Source organism: Cucurbitaria berberidis, assembly GCF_010015615.1.
Source record: "Cucurbitaria berberidis CBS 394.84 unplaced genomic scaffold K460scaffold_4, whole genome shotgun sequence".
NCBI classification, from domain to species: Eukaryota; Fungi; Ascomycota; class Dothideomycetes; order Pleosporales; family Cucurbitariaceae; genus Cucurbitaria; species Cucurbitaria berberidis.
In genome coordinates, this window is record NW_024468938.1 from 166,766 (window position 1) to 190,024 (window position 23,259).

General features: G+C 52.9%; 8 protein-coding genes across 8 annotated transcripts; 3 read left to right on the plus strand and 5 right to left on the minus strand.

Moving 5' to 3' along the window:
* Positions 1 to 1,136: 1,136 nt before the first annotated feature.
* On the plus strand, positions 1,137 to 1,723 carry K460DRAFT_417883 (uncharacterized protein; the record flags this gene model as incomplete). Its single annotated transcript, XM_040937911.1, has 2 exons — positions 1,137 to 1,459; positions 1,581 to 1,723. The coding sequence occupies exons 1-2, from the start codon at positions 1,222 to 1,224 to the stop codon at positions 1,721 to 1,723; spliced, it is 381 nt and encodes a 126-aa protein (XP_040785234.1). The 5' UTR covers positions 1,137 to 1,221.
* Positions 1,724 to 2,883: 1,160 nt separating this feature from the next.
* K460DRAFT_132854 (uncharacterized protein) lies at positions 2,884 to 5,665 on the minus strand. Its single transcript, XM_040926690.1, has 2 exons — positions 5,315 to 5,665; positions 2,884 to 5,187 (listed from the first exon to the last, which is right to left on the minus strand). The coding sequence occupies exons 1-2, from the start codon at positions 5,438 to 5,440 to the stop codon at positions 3,004 to 3,006; spliced, it is 2,310 nt and encodes a 769-aa protein (XP_040785235.1). The 5' UTR covers positions 5,441 to 5,665; the 3' UTR covers positions 2,884 to 3,003.
* A 225-nt stretch (positions 5,666 to 5,890) lies between these two features.
* On the minus strand, positions 5,891 to 8,318 carry K460DRAFT_356501 (glycosyltransferase family 66 protein; the record flags this gene model as incomplete). The annotated part of the gene is made up of 4 exons (XM_040931966.1): positions 5,891 to 6,161; positions 6,212 to 7,961; positions 8,031 to 8,111; positions 8,165 to 8,318. 4 exons carry the CDS (start codon positions 8,316 to 8,318, stop codon positions 5,891 to 5,893), a joined length of 2,256 nt encoding a protein of 751 aa, XP_040785236.1.
* A 479-nt stretch (positions 8,319 to 8,797) lies between these two features.
* K460DRAFT_407069 (uncharacterized protein) lies at positions 8,798 to 11,671 on the minus strand (the record flags this gene model as incomplete). Its single annotated transcript, XM_040937027.1, has 5 exons — positions 8,798 to 8,917; positions 8,963 to 10,517; positions 10,564 to 10,824; positions 10,876 to 11,564; positions 11,615 to 11,671. The coding sequence occupies 5 exons, from the start codon at positions 11,669 to 11,671 to the stop codon at positions 8,798 to 8,800; spliced, it is 2,682 nt and encodes an 893-aa protein (XP_040785237.1).
* Positions 11,672 to 12,835: 1,164 nt separating this feature from the next.
* On the minus strand, positions 12,836 to 16,708 carry K460DRAFT_290025 (uncharacterized protein; the record flags this gene model as incomplete). Its single annotated transcript, XM_040929167.1, has 2 exons — positions 12,836 to 13,656; positions 13,708 to 16,708. The coding sequence occupies 2 exons, from the start codon at positions 16,706 to 16,708 to the stop codon at positions 12,836 to 12,838; spliced, it is 3,822 nt and encodes a 1,273-aa protein (XP_040785238.1).
* Positions 16,709 to 18,929: 2,221 nt separating this feature from the next.
* K460DRAFT_407071 (uncharacterized protein) lies at positions 18,930 to 20,132 on the plus strand (the record flags this gene model as incomplete). The annotated part of the gene is made up of 1 exon (XM_040937028.1): positions 18,930 to 20,132. One exon carries the CDS (start codon positions 18,930 to 18,932, stop codon positions 20,130 to 20,132), a length of 1,203 nt encoding a protein of 400 aa, XP_040785239.1.
* A 181-nt stretch (positions 20,133 to 20,313) lies between these two features.
* K460DRAFT_132973 (uncharacterized protein) lies at positions 20,314 to 21,448 on the minus strand. Its single transcript, XM_040926691.1, has 3 exons — positions 21,287 to 21,448; positions 20,942 to 21,222; positions 20,314 to 20,869 (listed from the first exon to the last, which is right to left on the minus strand). The coding sequence occupies exons 1-3, from the start codon at positions 21,324 to 21,326 to the stop codon at positions 20,495 to 20,497; spliced, it is 696 nt and encodes a 231-aa protein (XP_040785240.1). The 5' UTR covers positions 21,327 to 21,448; the 3' UTR covers positions 20,314 to 20,494.
* Positions 21,449 to 21,509: 61 nt separating this feature from the next.
* Positions 21,510 to 23,246, plus strand: K460DRAFT_367634 (uncharacterized protein). The gene is made up of 5 exons (XM_040933608.1): positions 21,510 to 21,648; positions 21,710 to 21,743; positions 21,798 to 22,158; positions 22,479 to 22,640; positions 22,709 to 23,246. The coding sequence occupies exons 1-5, from the start codon at positions 21,602 to 21,604 to the stop codon at positions 22,885 to 22,887; spliced, it is 783 nt and encodes a 260-aa protein (XP_040785241.1). The 5' UTR covers positions 21,510 to 21,601; the 3' UTR covers positions 22,888 to 23,246.
* Positions 23,247 to 23,259: the final 13 nt, after the last annotated feature.

Consider the following 23,259-nt stretch of genomic DNA (forward strand, 5'->3'; position numbering starts at 1 on the left):
CTGTTTCTGCTCCTTTCATTTCATTCCGCGTTTGCCTAGGGCAGTAAATTACGGCCAATTCTATGGTCCGTCTGAGCGATCCGTGCCTCTCATATTTCAGGTCCTTCTCTCGAGCTTACGTTGGGAACAGATTTCCCATATTCCTCTCTTTCTTTTTCCACCACACAACTATCTATCCTCAGATCAGGTTAGCCCTTGGATGCAGTATGCATATGTGTCTTTCCTGCACGGAGATCCTAACACGTCCCGTGCAGTCAATTATAGCAGCTATGGGTTCATCGAGCTACTTTTTGCTTCGGTTAATTCCTTCGCCGTCTTACGTGCCCCCATGGGCTCGGGCCACGGCGTATCTTCGTATTCTGCAGCTTACGACCTCTGCCCGTCTCCCCGGTCACTACAAGGCGATATGTGGTACCGTGACGGCCCGCAAGCGGCGATGAGCGTTCGTGAAGCCCTCTAAATTGCTAGAGACCACATCTTGAGGAGTCACGTCTGGTTATGAGCGTGCTCCTAGAAAATAAGATGAATAAAGGTGCTGTGCATTCTAGTAGTCTATACGACACATAATTGCTGTACAGATTCACTCCACTCATGTTTGCTCGCCCGCCGACATGACCGCCAGACAATTGTGACTAATCTGCAGTCAGCAGTTTGTCTGAAATGCGATAATAGGATCGAACGCTGGGACTAACCATTGACGCTTCCGCACAATTCACGTGCATGGCCACACAACATCGTGTTGGTCACACTCATACGCCGCTCTTGCATCCTCTGAGAGGCTAAGCTATCTCGCTGGCAGAAAATAACCAATGATCAAAGCTTTCATCAGCATATGTTGGATCCTTCTTCACCCCCTTTCTCGAAATCATCATGGTCACAGCTCGAATACGAAGTGTGATACCTCACCGAGCTTCAAGTCGCGGCGTGAATGGTGAAACTACACGTTGTAGGATCCGTGGCCTTACTGTACCATGTCCATAGTGCCGGAGAACTAACTGCAAGATGATGATTATATTGTGCTCGCTTTGAGGACTTCAATCAGACGGTATAACATACTCTCAGTTGGTCTATGCAACCAGAATGCACTATAAAGCCACCTCCTCGGCCATGTAGTCGTCCATCCTCCATTCCATAACAACAGTCACCAGCTCTTCGATCAATATTTCCACACTCACGTCCAAGTCCCTCGCACTCCTAGGAACCCAGCCACCAGTCATCAAAATGCAGTTCTCTTTTGCCACCCTCGCCACCGTCTACGCCACTGTTGTCAGCGCCCTCCCCGCGGACGTGACACCCCGCCAATCCACGATAACTGAGTTTGCCATTTGGAGCAACAGCGGCTGCCAGAACGGCGACCGAATTGGCACCGTCAACATCAACGACTCGGGCGAGTGCCAGAACTTCCAGACGGGAATCGCGTCTGGAACTGTGGATATTGATATCCCAGCTGGGTGCCAGAGTAAGTATTCTTCCAAACCCTCGACCTCTCAGCACTTTCTATGGAGCTTGGGAGGAATCAAAACATGTGAGGTGGGGGAGAGTTTGTAGCGGATCATAGCAGTATTAACAATAGCCTCCAGTTCAATTCTTCATCGGCCAGGGCTGCAACTCTGCGCAGTCTCTCGTCGTTCCCCGTGACCAGGTTCCCCATCGCTGCTTCGAATTTGGGCCGCGCAAGAATATTGGCTCGGCTCGTGTATCTGGCACTTGCTCCCCTTTTTAATTCAACATCGAGAAGCTAAATAGAACGTAACGAAAGGTTGAAAGTAGAAAGGATCTTGAACCAAGAGATAGTTGGATGTAGTGTGCTTGAGAATAAGACGCTATTCTTGAGCGTGCTACATAGTAGACAGACATAGTGATGTGTGAGGTGACGATTTACTTCTTTGGGGATGTTCGGTTTTTTGGGGGGCAGAGAGTTCTGAACGATAGACGATGCTAGCTCTCGCTTGAAATCTCATTATGTTCCCGGGATCATTGTTCTACTTCTACTCACCAGCATCATTAAGTTTCCTACACCCCTAATCCTCTTACTGAAGCTCAGCATTGGCCTGGCCTAGCGCCAAAGTCACACGGGTACCGAAGCACCTCTTCTTCGACACATAGACAGATTAAAGCTCATCTACGTATTTCCAGATGCAGCCGTGTAATTATGACCCGAACATTTGTTCTTCGTGCCAGATCATACCCCATCTTGTTGTCCATATAAAACTCTATAGAATATTTTGCCCCTGTCAGCTTCTCATTGTGACGACGGCCTCCCGCTATGGGTTTCCTTGACACGCGGTTTTTTGAAACGCCATTACTATATTTCAAATGCGAGTTATCAAAATTCCTCGCAAGCTAGATTTGAATGTGCAAGGTCGTCTTACCGGTTGGCGAGATGTAGTCGCTGCGATCAGACTCAAAATACTTTTACAGAACCAGCGATAGCTCAACTAGGGCGTAGGCGCTTTGGAAAACCCTCGCGTCGATCAGGAAAGTCTAGGTTGCCGAAGATGGACACATGAGGAATTCTGAATCCTTCCTCGACCATCTTGTGGTCATGAATTTTTGATCTTTATTTCATGCATAAAATCGCCTACGTTGAGAATTTGCGTTTTACATCCAAGGCACTGAACTGCATTGGACATCGACAAATGGGGTCACTCTTTGAAAAAGGTAGGCTCTGGGGAGGCAATTCGTGCTGAAAAGACTTATGTGCCCACATTTCAAAGTCTATCTCATGTTCTGTGCTCATGCCTATGTCATCCCAATGCCTCATAGGTCGAGATGTGTCTCTATCTATTTGGTTTCCGTTTGAAAATAGTGATCAAAATCTGATCGGGTTTTTAATAGGGCTGTGAAGTCATAATAATCATACACGTAGGAATTAAAACCATACCAACCGCCTCACCACACATTGCCCAACCTCCATACCTCCAGCTGTTGTAAGCCCATCACTCTTGACTCAAATCTTTCTACACATCCACTGACATACCACAGTTACAATATCCACGCCCCTCAGACATCCCTCCAACTCCTGCTCGCGATTCCCTCCCTCAATGGCCTGAAATCCCTTACTCCTCCCCTCTCACTCCCCTGTTCAATCATCCTCACTGTTTTTTTCTCTTCTACAAACGTGGCAGGCTGCCCGTTTTCATCGATGCCTCTCCAGCTCCTGACTTCCGTGACTTCTCCAGAAGCGGCACTATCAGAATCCGTAACGTCCTCTGGAAATTGCAATTTTTCCTTACTGCGATCGGGTGGGGGAGGTTGAGAACGGTTGCACTCAATGGTCCGCGTACGCGACACGTGACGATAGCCAGAATATGGAGTGCGCTCTGGTGAGGGAGGCGAGGGAGGGGGTCGGGGTGTGTAGCTGCGAGTGGGTAGAGGGGAGTTGCGGCGGGCGCGGGTTTCTTCGTAATGTCGAGGAAGAGGAAGCGAAGGAGAGATGCGGCGTGCTCGGTCGATACGGATCTCTTCTTCGTGGTTCCTACGTGGTGATAAGGACGATCGTCGGATGCGTAGCCTGTCAAAGTCGTCGGCTAGCCGTGTATGTGGAGGCTCATCAACGTGTCGATGTCGGGAATATTCGTGATAATGTTCGTAGTTTTCGCTGTTGGATTGGTGTTCATCCGCATACCTGGTCCTGCCACCATTTTCAGGGGCTGCTCTATCAGTTCTCTGATCCGATGCGAATTGCACGCGAGGGCCCCCGATTTCAACCTGGGTACTCTGCTGGCTGTCTCGAATACTATTTCTGCGCCTATAAGAAGTCTCGCGATCCATGCCTGCAGGCTTCAGGATGCTGCGGCTAGGTGACTCTAAATACCGACGAGGGACAGAGTCATTGTTGCTCGGGATTTCATCAGATTCCCTAAAGAGAGTGCGATGATCCGGTAGCACTTGCCGGTAAGGACTAGGGTGCGCCGTGATGCGAGCTTCAGTATCCTCGTTGCGTCGTGTCTCGCGGAAGCTTACACGCACCGGGGATACACTTCGACTTCTAATACTATGTTCCTGTGAGTCGCTGCGGTAGAAAACCCTCGTAGATCTCGTGCGTGTGGGAGGCGGCGATGGGCTAAGCTCAATGATCCTTGAGCTTGAGCGACGGAGTGGTGGGTTCCCGTCAACCTTCCTATATGAGTGAGTACGGACAACATCAGGTGGAGGCCATACCTCGTCCGTCCTCGAGGTACGACTTGGAAACGGTTCTGGAGGTGCGGAGAAGACGTCGTTAGAAGATCGCCTCATGGGGTTGACGTCTGGCGAAGGCCAAACCTCGTCATACCTTGAAGAACGACGTGGACTTAACGAAGAAACACGAACCCTCGTCTCAGTCTGCAACTCGCGTGGAGGTTGTTGGAAAGAGCGCAAGCCCAAATGTGCCTGGCTGGAGCTTCGCCTAATGATGCGAGCCCGACTGGGAGGGTTTCGCGTCACATACTCGTCGTCTCGATCTCGTTGCCGGCCCCTGCGCTCAAAGTGGTCGATGTCAATGCGAAGAGACTCTGTAGGCCAATCGCAAGGTTCGTCGGCGGTGCAAGAGCGTATACGAGTGAACTTGGAACGATGTCGAGTCTTGATCTTCTTCTTGCATCGTCGACAGGGAGTCGAGACCAGGGGTTTGCCTGGGAGGACTGGGTTATTGCGATGAAAGCCTGCTGAGCGCAAACGACCGCAATGGCTGCAGGTATGGCAGAGCATTACCGGCACTGACACTGACACTTCTTCTTCCTGGAGAGCTGGTGCTTGGGGTACTGGAGACCCCAAGGGCTGCCCATATTGCTGGTACTGGTAGTATTCATTCGTCTGCCTTGATCTGGACTCTACAACCTCCCCAGAGGTATTGTGAGAGGCTGGGACCATTGCGCCGGCGGGAGCACCACTGAGGCGCCTATTCTGCTCGGCCATTGGATCCGTGTACTGCCAGCCCACGTTGTAGCCCGGTGGAGGTGGCGGTTGAGCACTGTAGTTTCTCTGGACCTGCACGTACCCTGGCGGTCTCGCTGGTGGAGGCATCCGCTGTTGATCTTGGGGGGCTGCTGCTTGGCCGAGCGGCGGTGGACGTTGAGGGAAGCTAGCCTGACCGTATCCGCCCTGGGTAAAACCAGCCTGGTAGTTGGGGAATGAAGCGACCGAAGACGGCGCAGCGGGCGGAGGAGTGGGCGCGGTGGGAGGAGCCCCGAGGCGTGGAAGCTGCTGTCGAGTGTGTCAGCGTAGTCTTTGAATATGGAAGGAAGGAAGGAAGGAAGGAAGAGCAGAGTATACGTCTAGAACACGCTGTTAGCTACTCGCTGGTCTCCAAGCCTGCAACTCGAACCTACACGTTGAAGGTATATGGATTGCCTGGATTGGCGACGGCGCCCGGATACTGGGGAATTGACTGGCCGTTGCTCGCACCCGCGGTCCCCATGTACGACGCAAATGCCCTTCTCTGCTCCTCGTTGGCCATCTTGTTAGTGGGTAGGTGCGAGCGGAGGAGCTCGAGTCGAGGTACGTGGAGGAAGGCTTGTGGTGGAGCTCGTCGTGGGCACGTGTCAGGCAAGAGAAGGCGACAAGGTCGCGCAAAGGAGCAAGAGCCGCGAGGTGGACAGCGTCAAATAGGACGAAAGAAAGAAACAAGGTCGACGACAAGAGAGAAAATCAAGTAGAAGAGGCGATATACAACGACTCCAAGTGAAAGCATGACGTGGCTGCGCGTTTCCATAGCCGTCCCTCCTGCCGACCGCCACATCTATTCACGGCTCTCACCGCGACTGCACACGGCACATCAACTTACGATGGGAGGTAAACTTTCTTCTATTCTTCCAAAACGCCCGGTTCCAGAAACATGCCCATCGGGCTTTATTTTTTTACAAAGGCTCAACACTCTATATGGGAAACGGCATATAGACGTGAATATCTACTCCACTCGTAATACCCTCGGGCCCTTCCTCTTCGTCGACCGCTTCTTCTTGTGCCCCCTGTCGAAAGCCACAGCGCTCTGATGGTCACGGCCAAAATTATCAAGGTCCTTGACCTTGTAAATCCTGATGATCCAGTTCTCGCTGGTAAAGGCCTCCTCAATGGTGCTGAGTTGCGGGCCCTCGGCGGGTAATCGGACGCCACGGACACGATCCTGAGCCTGTCCCGCGGGGAATAGCGCGTTGTAGTTGTAGTAGGACATCTTGTACCTAGATTGCTGTTAGTGGCAGTAGAACGCAAAAGCGTCACGTATACGTACATCAAGCTTTCCTTCATCGTCGGCGTGGCCTCGTCATCCACCCGATACTCGCCCCGTGGTGTAAAGAAGCTACGCTCCTTGACCTCATCTGGCCAAATGCCCTCGGCAATCCTTACCATCCAGAGGAACTTGTTGATGTCATCTCCGGAGTAGCCAAGAAGACCTCCAAATACCACCAAGACGTAGTCAACTTCATGCTGGCGCATGATTGGGTAGCTGACCTCCTCCTTCGAGCTCATGGCCTTGCCAACGGTAGCAATGTGCGTGTTGTTCCACGTGTTGTTGTCGACAAGAGTCGGGCGGTCAGCCATGCCACCGATCTGATAACCGTAATCCCACCAGGACATGACCTTGGCATTCTGCGGTGTGTTTTGCCTGAGCCAGTAGTAGGCCTCTCGGTAGTCATCAATGATGTGCTGGCTACCGTCGGGAAGCCTGGATGCAAGCACAACCGAGGGCGAAGAGTAGGCATTGGAAGTCACCCACGTACAGTGAAGAACGAAAAGCATGAGGTATACGAGAGAGGCTCCGACCACGGTAACCTTGGACGCGTACGAATAGATGCCCACAAGAGGCCTTCGGGTGGACCGCAGACCATCGGGAAGCACTGCCGCAGCGGCAACTTTAGCAGCATCCGCAGTTCCATCCTCCTTGTCCACGACTGTTGGCGTCTTAGCATCCAGATAGGTGTCTAGAATCTGAGAAAAGGCAATCGCAGATGCGACGCAGACAATCGGGGTCAAAGTGAGCATGAGACGGACCATGACGCCAGCGAAGTAGCTAGCAAGCACAGCATAAATGACAATGAAAACTTGCTCATCGGTCAAAGTGCGGAAACAGAGGTAGACACCAGCGGGGAAGAGCCAGATCATCATACTGAGATCGAAGAAGAAAGCAGGCCACGCGGTAGGCTGATGTTCCGAGACGGAGGCAATGATGGGAATGTGAATCTTGGCGTAACCAGTGTCCCAGAGCGAGTAGAAACGGCCGGTCCAGGGCGCGATAACTCCAGTGACAGTTAGCAGCACCAATCCCCCAAAGGCGACCACAAAGACAACGAGGACAAGGGCGCGTAGCAGCGTTTGGAACTGCTTGCTCGGGAGCTGCGCGCGAACCCAGTCGACAAAGGCGACGAGCTGCAGAAGACCAAAGACACCTAGGGCGGACATGTGCTCGCTACTGCGGATAGGCAAGAACCCGACAAAGGGAATTTGCATACTCGCAAGCGTACCAAGCGCATACCACGAAGTGTAGCTAACATAAAGCCTCGGGCTATACCTCCCCATGCAGATCAAAACGAAGGCATGCAGAGGCAGCAAGTTCGTAATGAAGACGTATCCACCCCAAGCCGACACCATGTATCCGTAGAAGAGCGCGGTCAACGCGCCCCAGAACATGGATCCATTCTTGACCGCCTTGATCCAGAGGAAGAAGGTGAATACGAGCAGGAAGATGGCAATGGCCTCGTTGTCATAACTTCCTGCCACCGAGCGCGAGATGTAGCCAGGTGTGATGCCCATGAAGGCTGCGGCGAGCAGGCCGGCGGAGGGCGAGGTGGCCATTTCGGACGTTAGGAGGTATGTAGCGAATGCCGTGAGGCCGGAGAAGGCAGGCGCGAGGAGGACACAAATGTTGCGGATGTCGACAGGCATGGCGAGGAAGCGCAGGAGGTGGTAGATGACGCCGCTGGTGACCATCAATCCTGGGTAGAGAGTGCCGCCAGTGACTCGTCCGAGAGGATGCCATGTTCCTGTAAGCCCAAGTTAGTCGACTGCACGTTTAGGGGACAGAGGGAGGCCTGGCTGGCGGAGGAGCGTACGGTCATCGAACCAGTCCCAGAAACTATAGAAGCCATTCTGTACAAGGTATTTCGTCGCTCGAAAGTTGAACCACGGATCGACTGCACGCTTGAATTAGTCAATTGCCCCCAAAGCATGGCCGCATGTTACTGACATTCGTGGATAATGCTCTCGAAGCGGATCACCGAGAACAGACGGCTGCTCACAGCTGCACCCGCAATCAAGCACAATATGATGACTCGGAGCAAGCCTCGAGTATTCCGGCCCGTGGCCTGCTTCAAGAACTGCCCGTCCTCTACGGCAGCCATGTTGAAAAGCAAAGAGTGTGGAGAGGGAATGGTGTTGCTCGCAAGGCCGCGTCAACGGAGCTTCTCATAGCTAGCATCACTGAGCACACGTTGCGAATGCGAACTCCACGTCGGCGCTAGGTTTCGCCGGCCTCCATGGCTTTCACCCAAACACCCGCACCCACCCCTACCCTGCTGCACCTACATTCACTCGATTCTAGAACTGGTCGCAAACTTGAGTAGAGCTTGCTTGCTTTCTAAAAGCAAGCAACCCGCGCAGGGATGAATACCCCCCGATATTCTTGTTACATACAACATCACGTCTTCACATCACCGAAGCCGAACAAGGCTAACATCTTAGAGCAAGAGTAGAAACAGGCAGTGGAGAAGATTGTCCTGTTTATAAGCAACTCTATTTTTGAGACTCGCGCGGAGCTGATATTTGCACAATCAAAGCACATCTATGCATCTCAAGCAACCTACCCAGTAAAGCGCAACCTTTACTGGTAAATTGGTTCCATCCACAACTCGTTGGTGAAAGTGCAATTAATGCACAGCTGGTGTTCGCAGTCTGCGCAAGACGCTTGCCAATCACCACACGGGCCGCTTGAACATGAGCACTACGAAGGTTAGCTACACCCAACTCCTGTTCTCTGTCCACTTACACAGTATCTATTTGGTATAATCGTTGCTTGCCTTCGCTTCATGCGTCTTTGAGGGCCTGGAGAGTCAGCAGAAGCCTGTCTTTTCCTATCGTTTCCTTCTGCAAAGACCTGTGGCGGCGGCGGCGGCGGTGGTGGTGTAGCCTGACCCCTCGGCATTGGTACTTCCTCAGGGGCGTTTGGCGCCGCCGGCGGTGGGAAATCGCCGTCTACATCAACATCCACCCTCTCAGTCTCATTCTCATCGTCCAAGACGTTGCTATCCATCTCTTCAGATAGATGTTTCTTTCTTTTGTTTTCTTCCACACAGATCCATTCGTCAATACTCTTCTTGCCCTTCTCAAAGTGACAAGCGATGTGATCAAATCGCTCGTCCCATGCTGCGTTTCTTTTTTGCTTTAATTCTATGACTTGGCCACAGAAGCCACACCAGAAGCTTCCTTGGCAGTTCTTTCCGATCTTGCAAAACTTGGCTTTTTCCTTCAACTGGACGGGGTCCAACATCTTGTGCTGAGTGGCAAGATGGTCCTCGAATGGCCTGGCTCGGAAGAAGTGTTGACCACAGGTCGCTTGGGAACAATGTAGTCCCGCTACTGCTTCCGCACAGCGAAACGCCTCGAGCTGGAAGTGCTGGCTGTTCTCATGGCGCTTCCAGTCAGACTTTGCCCCAAAACGCTTGTGGCATTTGGGATATGTACAGCCATACAGCTTCTCGTGGCGCTTCATGTGCTTTCGCAGATCGCAATCGCGAGCTACCGCGTAGTCACATTTCGGACAGACCTTCGCATTTGAGATGAAACCTTGAGTGGGGCGACGCGGCACCGTGTACGTAAACCCCGGCCATTTTCCGATCATGTTAGAGATTGTCTGTGAAGCCTTCAGTGCCTCGCGCTGGGTAAGAATCACGGGTGTATTGCAGTTCTGAGACTCCTGGGTATTATGAGTTTGCTGTGGAGATTTAGCGTCCCGTTCCGCTAATGCTGAATTAGTCGCCTTGTGAAGGATGCGCAAGACCAGGTCCTCGAGATTCACGGGATCGGATGGTGATGAGGACTGGGATTTTCCAGTGATAGCCTGCGAAGCCTTTTCAAGTGTTGATCTTTGCTGCTCGGCCTTAGTCTGCGGAGCATTCGACAGCGAAGGGCGCGCCGTTTGCCCTTGCGTCTTCAATGCAGGCTGTTCTGACACAATATGTAATTCTGCATTGGCATGAAGTATTTGGGATTCTCGTCGGGTCATTGTTCCCGATGCACGTTGAGAGATATACGATGGTGGCCCTTGGAGTTCTTGGGAGGCAGCTGTGGTATCCCCCACAGCGGACCCAGTGGAATGGCTTGGTAATTGGCAAACATCCTTCGCAAGATCACTAGGAGTTCTTCTCAGTGAGGCCCATCGACGAGCGCTTTGATCTAGAGGCAGGTCCAGTGCAGGCACAGCATTCATAGCGGGATTGTCTGAGAACGACTTCTCCATTCCAGCCACAGCGAGGTTAGTATCCATAGGAGCCACAGTGGTGCTCTCGCCAATAGATGCCCGCTGCAAGGGGCGAAACACAGATCTACTCCTGTCAGCCAATGCTGAGCGGCAGTGGTGCACAGTGTTACCTTTTAATGAGAGCATCCTCGTCTTCGTCCTTGTGCAGGCGTTCGATATGTTGCTTGAAGTTGTCAAGGCGTGGCCATATCTTCTCCTTACTCCTGCAATTTGGCGATGCACACTGATACGACTTGTTCGTCCGTAAGCCTATCCGATGAACGCTCTTCTTGTGCCTGTCAAGATCATTGATGGTAGTAAAACCTTGCCCATCTCGCTTGCAATTGGGTATGTCACACTTGAAAGGCTTCTTATGCTTGAGCATGTGTTTCCTGATATTACATGTTAGCTTTTAACAATCAACAGCAGATCCATGCACGCACTTCAGGTCTGAATTGCACTTAGACACGACGTCGCACTCGTAACATAGGAGTGATTTGCCGGACTTCTCACTCCGACCGCTAATCTGGGAGATCTGATCTGAGGTCATCCGTCTCATTGCAGGAGCCTCGCTTGGAGTAGACTCGATATTCAGATTACAATCCGGAAAAGGGATACTTGAAGGTACATCCTGACTTCTTTGACCCGGTTCATTGCTGAAGACAGATTGCGGGGGCTGGGAATGATAGCCTGAATCAGACGGCAAGACGTTACTGTCGATGTCGGAACCCGGACTTGGAACTCCACGGTAGGACCCATATTGCACGGCGGGCTGGTTAAGCGGACTGCGACCGCCGCTAGTATCTGAACTTCTCAAATTACCTGCGCTCCATGGCTGATCTTGAAAATGGCGCGCAATTAAACTGTAGCTAGGTCGAGAGACATGGCCAGAAGGAGCAAGTAGCGACAGGTTGTCGGGTAGATTGGGATCGATGTTATGCCCTATTGGGGATCGGTTGGCTTGATGGAAGCTCGACTGGTTGAACGACCTTGGATCGGGAGCAGTCACGACAGTCCGTATAGAGGCCGATGGACTGGGCATCTGGTGCTGCACACTCCGTGGCCCTGATGATGACATCCATGGCTGTGTGGTGTTGATGCTCAGTTGAGGTACTTGACCATCGAAAGAATACTGAAGCAATCAGTTGACTATTGATGGATCTTCGTGATGAATGATCGTACAGGTTCTTCAACAACGAAGCTGAAGGGAGGCGGAAAGCTCCGACTTGGGTGCGACATGTTTCGCTACGTCTGGTCAGCCTGATGCCGAAGGCTCCAACAATGCTTCTGCCCCACGTAGTCTTTCAAAAAGGCGAAAGACGGAAAGGAAAACACAATCCCACTAACCATCAAAAGAGGGCAGAATGTGGTAGAGCCAGAATGAGATGAGACAGCATGAACCTACCGATGCTCTTGCTCGCAACAAACTCGTCAGCCTGCAGCCTTACGCCTGGCAAAAGGTACGCAGACCGTCGAAAGTGCGCGTGTCTGCATTAGTATTCTTTCCGCTGCAGCACACCGCCCCAAATCTGACAGCCAGACTGACGTGCGTAACAAAGTAGCCGTAATGCACACAGAGGAGGTCCTCCGGTTTCGTGTCCCCACGCACGGGCTGCCGGTGTAGGATAAGGGAAGGCTATGCGCGGGAACCTAGACCAGACGATGAACGTCACCTCTTCGCTCGCGATAAGCCCTCTGGACTTGAAGACTGCGAATGTAAACGGGATGCCGTGGACGCGCTCAAGGAATGAGGCTCTCTCGTCGTCGCTGTCGCTGTCGCTGTCGCTGCTTCACGCCGCGTTGGTCATGGTGGGCGGCCTCCATGGATGAAGAAGAGCAACAGGGCAAACACTTTGCCTGCTTTGTTGCTGCCTCTACGCCTGCCAAGCTGCGCTACCAATACCACCAAATGGAGGACTCTACACAGCCACGCGCAACCAATCTTGCCGGCTGTGGTCCTTCAAGCTGTGGACCAATCAACGTCTGTAGCTCGTAGTCCTCCATCGCGCTTGGGGCGGGCCACATGCCAGCTGCCGACGGCGAGGCACCAAGTAAGGCTCAATGGCCATGTATCATTGCGAGTATGCATCCGTTTACAATCTAGTCAACGCGATTGGAAAATGCGTCGTGATAGGTTGCGAATTGATGCGATTGTGATAGTCATGTGCAGGTCTGACAACGTAAGGCGCCTTGGATGCGGAAATATAACTAAAGGGCAAACGACATGAGCTTTCTCCATGCCCATCTTGATCCATTCTGCCTCTGTGAAGAAGAAACATGATCCAACGCGCAATAGTGGATATCGAGCAAGAGCCATAATCATCAGGAAAACAAATCGCCACATACTCCCTAATCTCATCCTACACATTCCAAAATAGATGCCCCGCGCTCCATAACCCCGTTCTATTGCCTCTGGTATTGATAGTTGTTGTGTTGAGTCGTCAGGTACGACATAGCCGGATACGTGCCGTGCTGCTGGTACTGCATTGCATTGGTGTTGTCGTAGCCCATGGTGGACATGTCGTTCGTCAAATTCTGTGGTTCCTGCGTGTAGTAGGAAGGGAAAGCTGCCGTGTCGACAGGGGAGTCGGTATATATAGTTTGTTGTTGTTGGACTGCAGATACTGGGCTCATACCGTATTGAGTGACAGTGTTCTGTATGTTACCATTGTGTAATGGCTGGTTGGGAATCTGTAGTCCATCGTCGTAGCCACTGCGTAGCTTTGGAGGTTCTTGGAGTCCTGGATATGTCTGGTTGGGATAGTTTTGCCCGCTATTCGCGGCATAGTTGGCATATCCGTTCATCTGCGCCGGTTGTTGATTCTTGTACGGTGCCATCTGTGGTGGAGGATAAGTGTGCATCACACTGGATGCAGCCTCGGGCTTCGTATCATGAGGGTATAAAGCAGATGGATCGATACCGGGTGCGAGGGTTGAGTTGGGGTTGTATCGCGACATATTATCGATGGGTGACCTGTTAGGGGTAATGGAAAGCTTGCGACTTTCCGGTATTTCTACAACAGGGCTTATGATACTATCGGCGTTGAGTTGTTTCTGGTCGACGAGCGGAAGTATAGGCATACTGATCTGCTCCATGTGCTTCGCCAAGTGGACAGTCAACTTTTTCCAGCTGTTGCAAATATTACCGCAGAATCGGCAGGGCTCGTCCTTTGGTTGCTTGGTAGTATCGCGGCGACATTTCTCCACAATAGCCCAAATGTTGTCTGCGGCAGTGTTAGCGGTCATTGATAGGAGGCTTTCCAATGATGTCCTACCTGGATCAACGCTGGCGGGCGCATCCTTGTTGCTAGCTCGACCAGTGCGTTGCCGTGGCTCGGCAATCTTATGCTCTCGAACGAGATGCTGCACAAAATTATCCTTGCGGTAACATGTATGACTGCAATCAGCTATTTGGCAGGTCCAATTTTCCAGTTGTCGATGCCGCTCGTTCTCATGTCGAACCCAGTCAGCCTTGCGCTTGAATGACTTGGGTTCGCCACAATTAGGGAAGGTACAAGTGAACGGTTGAACATCCTCGTGAACATGCTTCGTCCAATCTGATGGCTTATAGAACTTCTTGACCTTGAAACACAAGGGACATTCGAATTCTGCAGGAAGGCGTTTGACAGGAGGTAGGGGTACACCGGACGGGAACTGGGCAGACACGACAGTTCCTTCTGGCGGCGGCTCACCATCGTCATCAGATGAGCCAGGAGCAGTTATCTGAAAGCCAATGAAAGGTGCATCAGCGTCCTTGTTCCCTGCTCGCGGGGGGAGTGATTTCGCTTCGCCGCCAAGCTCCGGGCAAAATGTCCCAGACGAGCAATTCTTGCTCTTGACGGCATTCAGATGTTTGACCTTGAACTCCAAAAGCCTCTTGTACCTTCGCATTTGTTCTTGGGTAATCCGTTCGACCATGAAGTCAGCCAAGCGTGGGTTAAGCTGTCGGGTATGGGTCCTGAAGCCTTCGTACGTCGGTATGATGGGGTCGGTGCGGATCTTGAGATCCATGGTCACAGCCTCCTGCTCATCATCCTCATCATCTCCAGCAGGGCTAGGCTGTGCGGAAGGTTTTGTTGCTTCTGTATCTGCCAGTGGCGAAGCAAGCATAGGCATAGGTGGACCTCCGTGCTGCGTCATTAATTCAGCGAGTCCAGGGGATCTACCCAGATCGCTCCTACTGCGACTACGTTTGATAACATTCCTAGCCCCCTGGTACCACGGCCCCGAATTTGCTGATAAGCCTGTGGAGCTAAGAGGCCCTGCATCCCTACTGTGGTTGCTGAGGTTGGTATCAACTCTGGGGGACTTCGGCCGGCCCCAGCTTCCAATACGCTTGGGCTTCTCAATGACAGGGTCTTTGGATTTCTCAGAAGCCGTGTCCGATTGCTGCTGTACAGGTATGCTACCTTTGCGCTTGAGCAGATTGCTTGGTGTGCGCTTGGGAAGGATGTTATCCAGGAAGCTGGGACGGCGCTGCCTCTCCTTATGCTTCTTCGGGTCAGGTTCGATTAGCCTAGAGATGCCAGGTGAAGCGCGAATACTCCCAAGATCCGATTCACTTAGTCGGCGTGATCCAACGGTAGCGGCAAGCGATGCTAATTCCACGTCTTTGGCCCGCCTTCGGAAACGCATCATGGCAGCATTTGAGGTAGGTGGTTGATAATGAGTTACTGAATTGGCAGACTGTGACGGCACATCCACCCAGGGTCGGACGATAGCACCACTAATGGAAATGGAGTCTTTAGCAGGAGGAAAGTAGGAGGTATCGGCGTGGCTGGCCTGAATGTCGATTGCGGCAGGAGGGGACTCTGGCTCTGGATAATCCTCGTCCTCGTCTTCGTCGTAGTCACTTCGCTCGTCTATGTAAAGGCCAGGTCCAGGAATAGCAGAGTCGTCAATGTGATCGAAATCGGTGCGCACACCGAGGCCAAAATTACCCTGCGGACCTCGACGATGGACGTCATTCGTACTCTTCGCTCGACGACGACCAGTGATGGGCTTTAAAAAGTTATTTGAGGGACCAACATCACCAGCTTCACTACCGACCTCGCTCTTGGTGAGCCATTCTTGGACTTCGGAATTCTTCTCGCGTTTCGATCGTTGCTCTGCAATCTCTTCTATGGTCAACATCCTTACATCTCCTATCATCTGGCGGTCGTCGGGACTCAGCCCAGCTTGACCTGAATCTCCTGTCTTCAACCAAGAGCCATCGTCATTACGTTCAAGGCTTCGTACTACGGGTTGAACGCGCACTTGCTCACGTTCATCCTCTTCCTCGTCAGACGAATCATTTTGCGGATAAGGAGATAGATGGTTGCCGGATCGGCGGCTACTATGACTTCGTTTGCTGACAGGTCTACTGTTATCCGAGCGTGTAGGTGACTCTTCCCTACTGTAGTTCTCCACGCGCACGATTGGGCTTGTCAGATGCCGCGCAAGAGGCCTAGGATTTGCAAGTGGTACATTGCCAGGACTATTCGTTAATGCCGGGCTTTGCGTTTGTTTGATTGGCGTCGAATGCTGGAGATGGGTTGTGTGGCTTGGGGGTGTGGACAGCGTGCTAGCGTAGTGCATCGTAGGGAACACTGAGCCGTCGTCACCAACCACTGGACTAGAATTATTCGTCATGCAGGGTGATAGCAATTGGTGATGAGGGTCCAAGGGGGCGTTGGTCGAAGGGACCGCCCGTTGAGCGTTGTAGGTGTTAAGAGTACCCGTGGTCAAAAGCGACATGTCTTGAAAAGTAGGGAAGGCGGTGCTTGAGCCGTTGTCGGTGAAGGTAAGCCCAGAAAACTCGTCCAAGACGTTCCCATTGAAGTTTGGAGTAGTGTAGTTGCTAGGATCTTGATAATTCGGGTCGCTCATGTATCCAGCTTCTGGGCTGAGATGTTCTACCGAGTGCGATGGTGAGATGCCTTGACTGTTGCCGTAATATGATCCTGGAGAAAGACTATAATTCTGTGTTTGGTGGTAGACATTCGGCGGAGGGTAGGACATGTCCGGATGTAGTGAGGAGTCGAAGGAGGATCCAGCATTTGGAGTGAAGATGGAGTCTTGACCGGGGGTACTAGATGACGGAAGCGCAACCATGGTTCCGTCGTATACCATAGAAGTGGGCTCTGCGGAAAAAGTAAATGTGCCTTGGGCATCTGGCATCAAGAAATTCCCGGCAGCAGGTACGGAGTGATACCCGTTAGCCTGCGCATCCTGAAGGTGGCGTTGTTGGCGGCGCGGGCCCTCATAGGGCTGTGTGGGGCCATCGACGGCGTTCATTATCACTCGGAATGAGGCGAAGGCAGACTCGAGATTGGATCGGACCGCGATGATTGACGATGACAGCAATCAGGACCAGATGAAAATCCAAGGTAACGTGACTCCAGGGTACTGCGGCTTAGGGAGGCATGGTGCTGCCTGGCGGCTACTGGTGGGAATTATGCGAGAGCCAGGTAGCCAGACGAAGGAAAGCCGAGGGGGGACACGGTTGCAACGCGTCCAAATGCGCAAACAGAGTGCGAAGAGGCGAATAATGGAAGAGAGAGACGTTGCAGCGCGGGCCGAGGAGGAATAAAGTCAGACAGCGGACGGGTTGACTTTTTGCGATCTGCCTCGTACAGGACGGAACGCCCAAGCCGTGCAAGCTAGAGGCAGTGCCCGGCGCTCCACGAAGTTGAGAGAAGTTTAGAGTGGGTCGCAGGTGGGATTCGGGCGAGAGCGCGTGCAGAGGTTCAAGACCAGATGTGAAGCAATCTGTTGGTTGGCGGATACAGCGTGAAAATGGTGGTTGGCAATATGGAGTCTGCCGCAGCAGCAGCAGCAACAGCAGTAGCAGCAGCAGCAGCAACAGCAGTAGCAGCAGCAGCAGCAGCAGCAGCAGCGAGGGAGAATTCGAGGCACTGGTCAAGGCTGAATCCCCTCGAGTATGGTTCCAAATGGTAAGACCGGGGTAGAGGGCTGAATGCCAAGCGGACGGTGTTGGCGGGCGCTCAGAACAGAACGGTGACGGCGCAGGTTGCTTTCTATTTTCCAGCGTCTGATGGTCGCAAAGAAAGGTGCAACTTGGTCGAGAAACAAAGCGCGACGGGAGCTGCAAGCTTGACTGGCGTCTCGAGGCAGATTTGCAGATGGGTGATCTCGTCCTTGGCAGGCTTGATACAACGGCACATGCACAGCCTCAGTCCTCTACAGAAGCGGGACCACAAGGGCGACCAGGGGGGCGTGCGGGCGGGTGGCTATGCTTTGGAGTAGCACATCTCATAGCCCGTGTTGGCCCTCTTTATTGCGTACATGATGTTTATCATCATGGTCGCGTCTCACATTTCAGGAGGCATGTCTGACCAGCTTCCGTAGTCCGCCTGCGCAGCATGCTGGCGCTTAACCATTGAACAGGCCATGTCGAGGGTGCTATATAAAGGAAAGCCAAGCCTGCAGTTGCTCTCGTCCAAGGCGGGTGCTTGCTACACCATCACCAGCAGGCTTTTTATGAAGAAAGCAGAATGCGTTTTCCCGGCTTACCCATTGCTTATATTGTTCTTAGCCACGTCGCAGCATGTGATGGATCAGTTAGTGGCTGGGGCCCGTTTCACGGAGCCATGCCGATAGACTCCCGAACGTCGAGTGGGGCTCCGGAGAGAGAGAGAGAGGAGAGAGAGAGAGGCTGAATGTAGTGTAGGTCCAAGTACATGGTGCTATCTATGTACATGGTTCTCTCTCCGCGGGACTAGAGCTGAACCAGTGTGCTGTAAATTGACCGTGGGCGAGCACTTCCCTTGTCTCGAAATAGCCACCTTGACACCATCTATCTGCCTGGATAACATAGTAGCTTGCTGCGTGCGCTGTGTGAAGGAGGAGAGCCACGGGCATCAGCGGAGTCGTCGTTGGTGGTGGGTGTGGTGCAGACGGCTAGAATTGGAATGTGGTCTGTCCCCTCCATGTCAGAGCTTACCTCTGCAAAAAGACGTGGAATCCCCCAAACGCGTTTGTTAGGCCTCGTCGACAGTACTGGAACTCATGCCGCCGAGTTGAATTAACCGCCATCTGATTGATCCGGGGAAGCACGCGAGGCTCTGCGATGAGGCTAACCTTTTCCGCCCTCGCATCTGGTCGGTCCTGGCAGCGCAAGAATGCGGCCAGGTGCAACCGTTCGGCGGAACGGAGACTAAGCACCACTCGTCTTTGCAGCTTGCAGGTGTTGTCCGCAACTATGGACCAAGATCGCCTTGACCCTTCTTTTCCCTCTTCCTCAATTCAATTCTTCAACCAAGTGCTCCAATGTCCCCGCTCGTTGTTGGTGGCAGCCACATGTGACAGCATCACAGGGCTAGTTCAGCACCACCACCCACCGCACCCCCTCCCCTTCTCACCAATTCAAGGCCATTGAGGGGTTGTACAGCTCGAGCCGCCTTACCCTGCCTCGAATCCAAACCAACATCTCACCTTTCCTGCCAGTCGTGAACGCTTTGCCCGCCTCTTCACAGCGCTCCCGCACACCACAGCCATGCCTGGGCTCGACCACATCATCCCACGACCCGACTCGAGGGAGCTCCTCCCACCATTACTAGCCTGTCTCGCCGCAGCCAGCACATCCAAAGACGCCCCACCAGGCTTGCTGCCTCTTCTGTCGCCCATCCTCCGCCAGCGAATACAGCTGCTCTCATCCAGCGACTGGCTTTCGCTATTATGTTGGGACAGCGACATAGGCTCGAGGTTGCCGCAAGTCATTGAGAAAATACACGTCGAACCACACCCCGCTTCAGGAGAGATTGAGGTGGAAGAGCCAGATCAGATACTCTTCCGGCGGTCGGATCCTGAGACACTGCATTCGAGATTGGTGCTCAGTGAGTTTGGCCTTTTACCGACATACCTGTGGTGCACGGGCGGTGACGGTGGGAGCAAATGGCTTCTTGCTGAGCTGAGAGCAACTGAGGATGCCGACGATGGCACGGCATGGTTCGAGAGCATCGTCGAGGCGAATGAGACTGGAGCACAACAAAAGGCAGGCAAGAGTAATGGAATCCCGACGCAGCAAGCATCGCTACAACCTGAGCCTGTAAAGGACGATGAAGAGGACGACGATTCATACTGGGCTGCTTACGACCGTACGCCTGGGCAGACACCGCAACAAAAGCGATCTCCCGCTCCAATGGCCGCTAAGCGAACGCAAATGGGGCCAACACAGTCAGAGTTGGACTATTTTGCGCGATATGCCTCTGAGGTACAACCCGCGCTTGATGCGCATGACCCCGACGAGGAGCTCCCAGGACCGGGCGAATCGACATTGAACGGCAACGAACTAAATTATACCAGTGAGCCTCAACCTAAGCCACTCGAGACCACAAACCTGGGGCCAAATGACAACGACTCGTCTATGCCACGGGCCTACACAAATGCCACAACAAACGACAATGGTCTCTACGGAAATGACAGCCCAGAACACATCGAGCCCATGGAGGAGAACCCTAGTGCATCACTAAACCATCCACGACCCTCCTCCTCAGCATCAATCAACTCCGTGGAAAGGCTGGAGCGCCAAGCAGAAAGCTACAGCCAAGCGGAACTCGCTATCAAGCAGCACATTAGCACGGATATAAAGAGCTTGTTCCGCCTAGCTAGAGCGTCCGGGATTGACAGGGAAGAGTTTGAGCGCATCATTCAAAGAGAGCTAGAGGTCCTGCCTATGCTCGAGCAGGAAATGAATTGAGGTCGACGATGAATGGGGTCGGGTAACATTAGAATCGACGGAATGAGTACGACGGCACCCTAACCTGGGCTTTTAAAAAGGACAATCCATGAGATTTCATCTTTAGCATCTTGCGGCGTTGGTAGCATAGCTTTTACGAGCACCAAGAATGTCAATCGATATATAATATCAAGCCTCCTACTCCTGGTGATGAAGTTGGCTTGGATAGAAGCCTCGAAGCTAAGCACTTCCCAAAGTAGGTATTCTCGCGTAGACAGTGCTACACAATCATCACATGTGCTGTGCGTCTAATGTCCCAAACGCCGTCCTATGGCCCGCTTGAACCCCCGACCACTCTAGTCTCGTCCCCAATATGCCCTCGTCTACGCCTTTCTTCTCCGCTGGCCACCACCACCACTCGCGACCTTCGCCCCACTAGCCTTCAGCTGCTCCAGAATCTCGACGGCGTTGGAGCTATTCAAGTTCAAGCTCGTCGGCAAGCCGCCCTCGCCCCCGCTTCCCCTTCCAATTTCTTCAATCACATTGTTCGGATCCGCGGCGCCGATAACGGGGACTTCCGACGCGAGCCATTGCTGGAAGGGCTTTGCAATGAAGTAGCCGTCCGAGGTGAACCAGCGGGTCATTGGGGCACGGATGTGGAGCTTTTGTTGCGGGTTGGAGCCGTATGGGGTGGGTGTGAAGATGACGTCGCATTCGTAGATGGGGATGTGTTTTTTGGTCGAGGATGATATCCGGACCTATTTGCACTGTTAGCCTCGATTCAAGCCTGCGTACATGGGGCTTCAAGGGTGTTGGTGGTGCCATCGTACCTTCCCCGTCTTCCCCTCGCCCTCGTACACTACACCATTCTCCACAAACCATAGCCAGTAGGTAAATGCGCCATTTAGGAGGAAATATGCGACTACTGCGGGCAACGTATACGGCTTCGATGCTTCCCATCCAAACTTCCAGTCAAAATAGAAGAGCGCTCCAGCTATGATGACGGCTGTATAACCGAATACCAACCGGACATCGGTCTGGGTATGTAGTTGCTTGAATTTGAGTGAGTGGAGGTAGTTTGGGAGAGCATCATCAGTTGTGTTCTTGAGATCTATGCCGAGTGGTTAATAAAAGTAGCTCATCAATGCTGCAAGTATGGGGATTTGAGGCTGTACCGGAAAGTGAGTGGACTGCGATTTTCTGTGTCGCGGACATGTTGAGTTGCTGGAGAGGGCCACTTCTACTCTGAGAAAGTTATCAAGTGGTTGTGGGGCGTTGCGCTCGAGAAGTTGATGTTGATGGAGCTTTCGTTAGTGGACGGACACCTTGCCACAAGTGAGCGCGGACCCTGGCTTATTAGTAGGACGATTCGCGAGTTCCGCCGCTCGGTGTCTCGCATGAGAGCTCCATCATCGAGTCGCGACACCACAACCTCACGACGACGACCCCACCTCTTCGTTGACACGCGCAATTCTTTGGCGACCGGAAAGATGGGACAGCCCATAGTACAGACGATCCATAGGGATCCCGCCCTGTTGTGCGTTGATGAAGCTGCCTGGCCTGGAGGACGAAGAGAAGCATAGCTGATAATTACGCAGTTGGTGGATTCTACTCCCCATCACAGTGGTCATGGTAGGTTCTCATTTACGCCCTCATAGCTGTGTATCTGTCTAAACCCGCCTCTAGATCTTAACTGGCATCCTCCGCCACTATGCAATGACGCTTCTTCAGACCCCTCCGAAGAAGGCCGACCTCCCCAAAATCCGACAACAGCGCTCCCTCGTCCGGGGTGTCAATCTACGCACCAACGCCAACGTGCTCTCCCCCTCGTCATTCGCCGCTCGTAAATCCTCCATGGTGCAAGCCTACCAGGAAGGCAAGTTTCTCGCGGAGCCCGAGCTGAGGGGCAAGCCCAGGCCGAATCCGATGAGTGATCCGGCGGCCATGGAGGGCATGATGGGCATGATGAAGGGCAACATGGCCATGATGGTTCCGCAGACGTTAATCATGGGCTGGATTAACGCCTTCTTTTCGGGTTTTGTCATCAGTAAGTCTGCCTCTCATTCCTGTTCATCCTGTCACCAAGACAGGGGAGATGATTGCTTTGGGTGAACATGACAAGCGTTGTTACGAATACGTTCTGGACTCGCTTTGCCTAGCTTTCAAAAAGCAACAAACATTGCCGGAGTGGGTCTCGTACCCGGTGCTTCGCGGTCAACAGCATGGCGAAGCGAAGGTACACATCAAGTTGCATGGGACCAGCGCTTGTCTAGAACGCAGAGCGAGCGACATTTCGGCGGGCAACAATGCAGCACCTTCCGAGTTTGATTGAACCCGGGTTCTTCGCTAACCGATGTCGATCTGCAGTGAAACTACCCTTCCCGTTGACGCCACAGTTCAAGTCCATGCTCCAGTCTGGTGTAGGCACTCACGACTTGGACGTCAGATGGGTGTCTAGCTTGTCCTGGTACTTCCTCACGCTGTTCGGGCTGCAGCCCGTCTATAATTTCATTCTGGGCAGCAACAACGGTACGTACTACCCGTGCTCGACACGGAAGCCTCGTTAGCTGAGCCAAGCTGATTGCACCTGTCCCCAGCCGCCAACCAGGTTACACAACAGATGGCCATGGCCAACCCAGGCGCGGGTGGCGTGATGGGTCCCGAGCAGGATCCTGACAAGCTCTTCTTGAGTGAAGCTGAGAACTTGGAGGTGGTGGAGCACCGATGGATCCTCGAGGGAATCGAAGACCGTCTAGTCACCAAATTCGCGGCGTGAATGCCGACGTGCTGATGGTGTCAGTTGCTCGTTACAGCACAGCTAGGTACATGTTGGCTTTCACACCATGCCTAGGGAGCGTCAGGTGGTCATGATCCCGCGTTTGAACTCGCGCAGGGGTGCCTGATCCGCACAGCCGGCCGCGAGATAGCCAATTGTTATGACCAAGTCGGCCTGTCCCAGACGTACGGTAACAGTGGCAGTACAGTACTATCATGTGGAATGCAGACATAGCCGGGGATCTGCGAGGACAGCATGACAGCTAGTGTGCCAGACGTCAGCAGCCCCAGGATACTTAGTCATCAAGAACAAAAGATGATGAATGCAATTTTGTCATGATGAATGCAAGCAGAGCCGCCGAATAATGTTGTG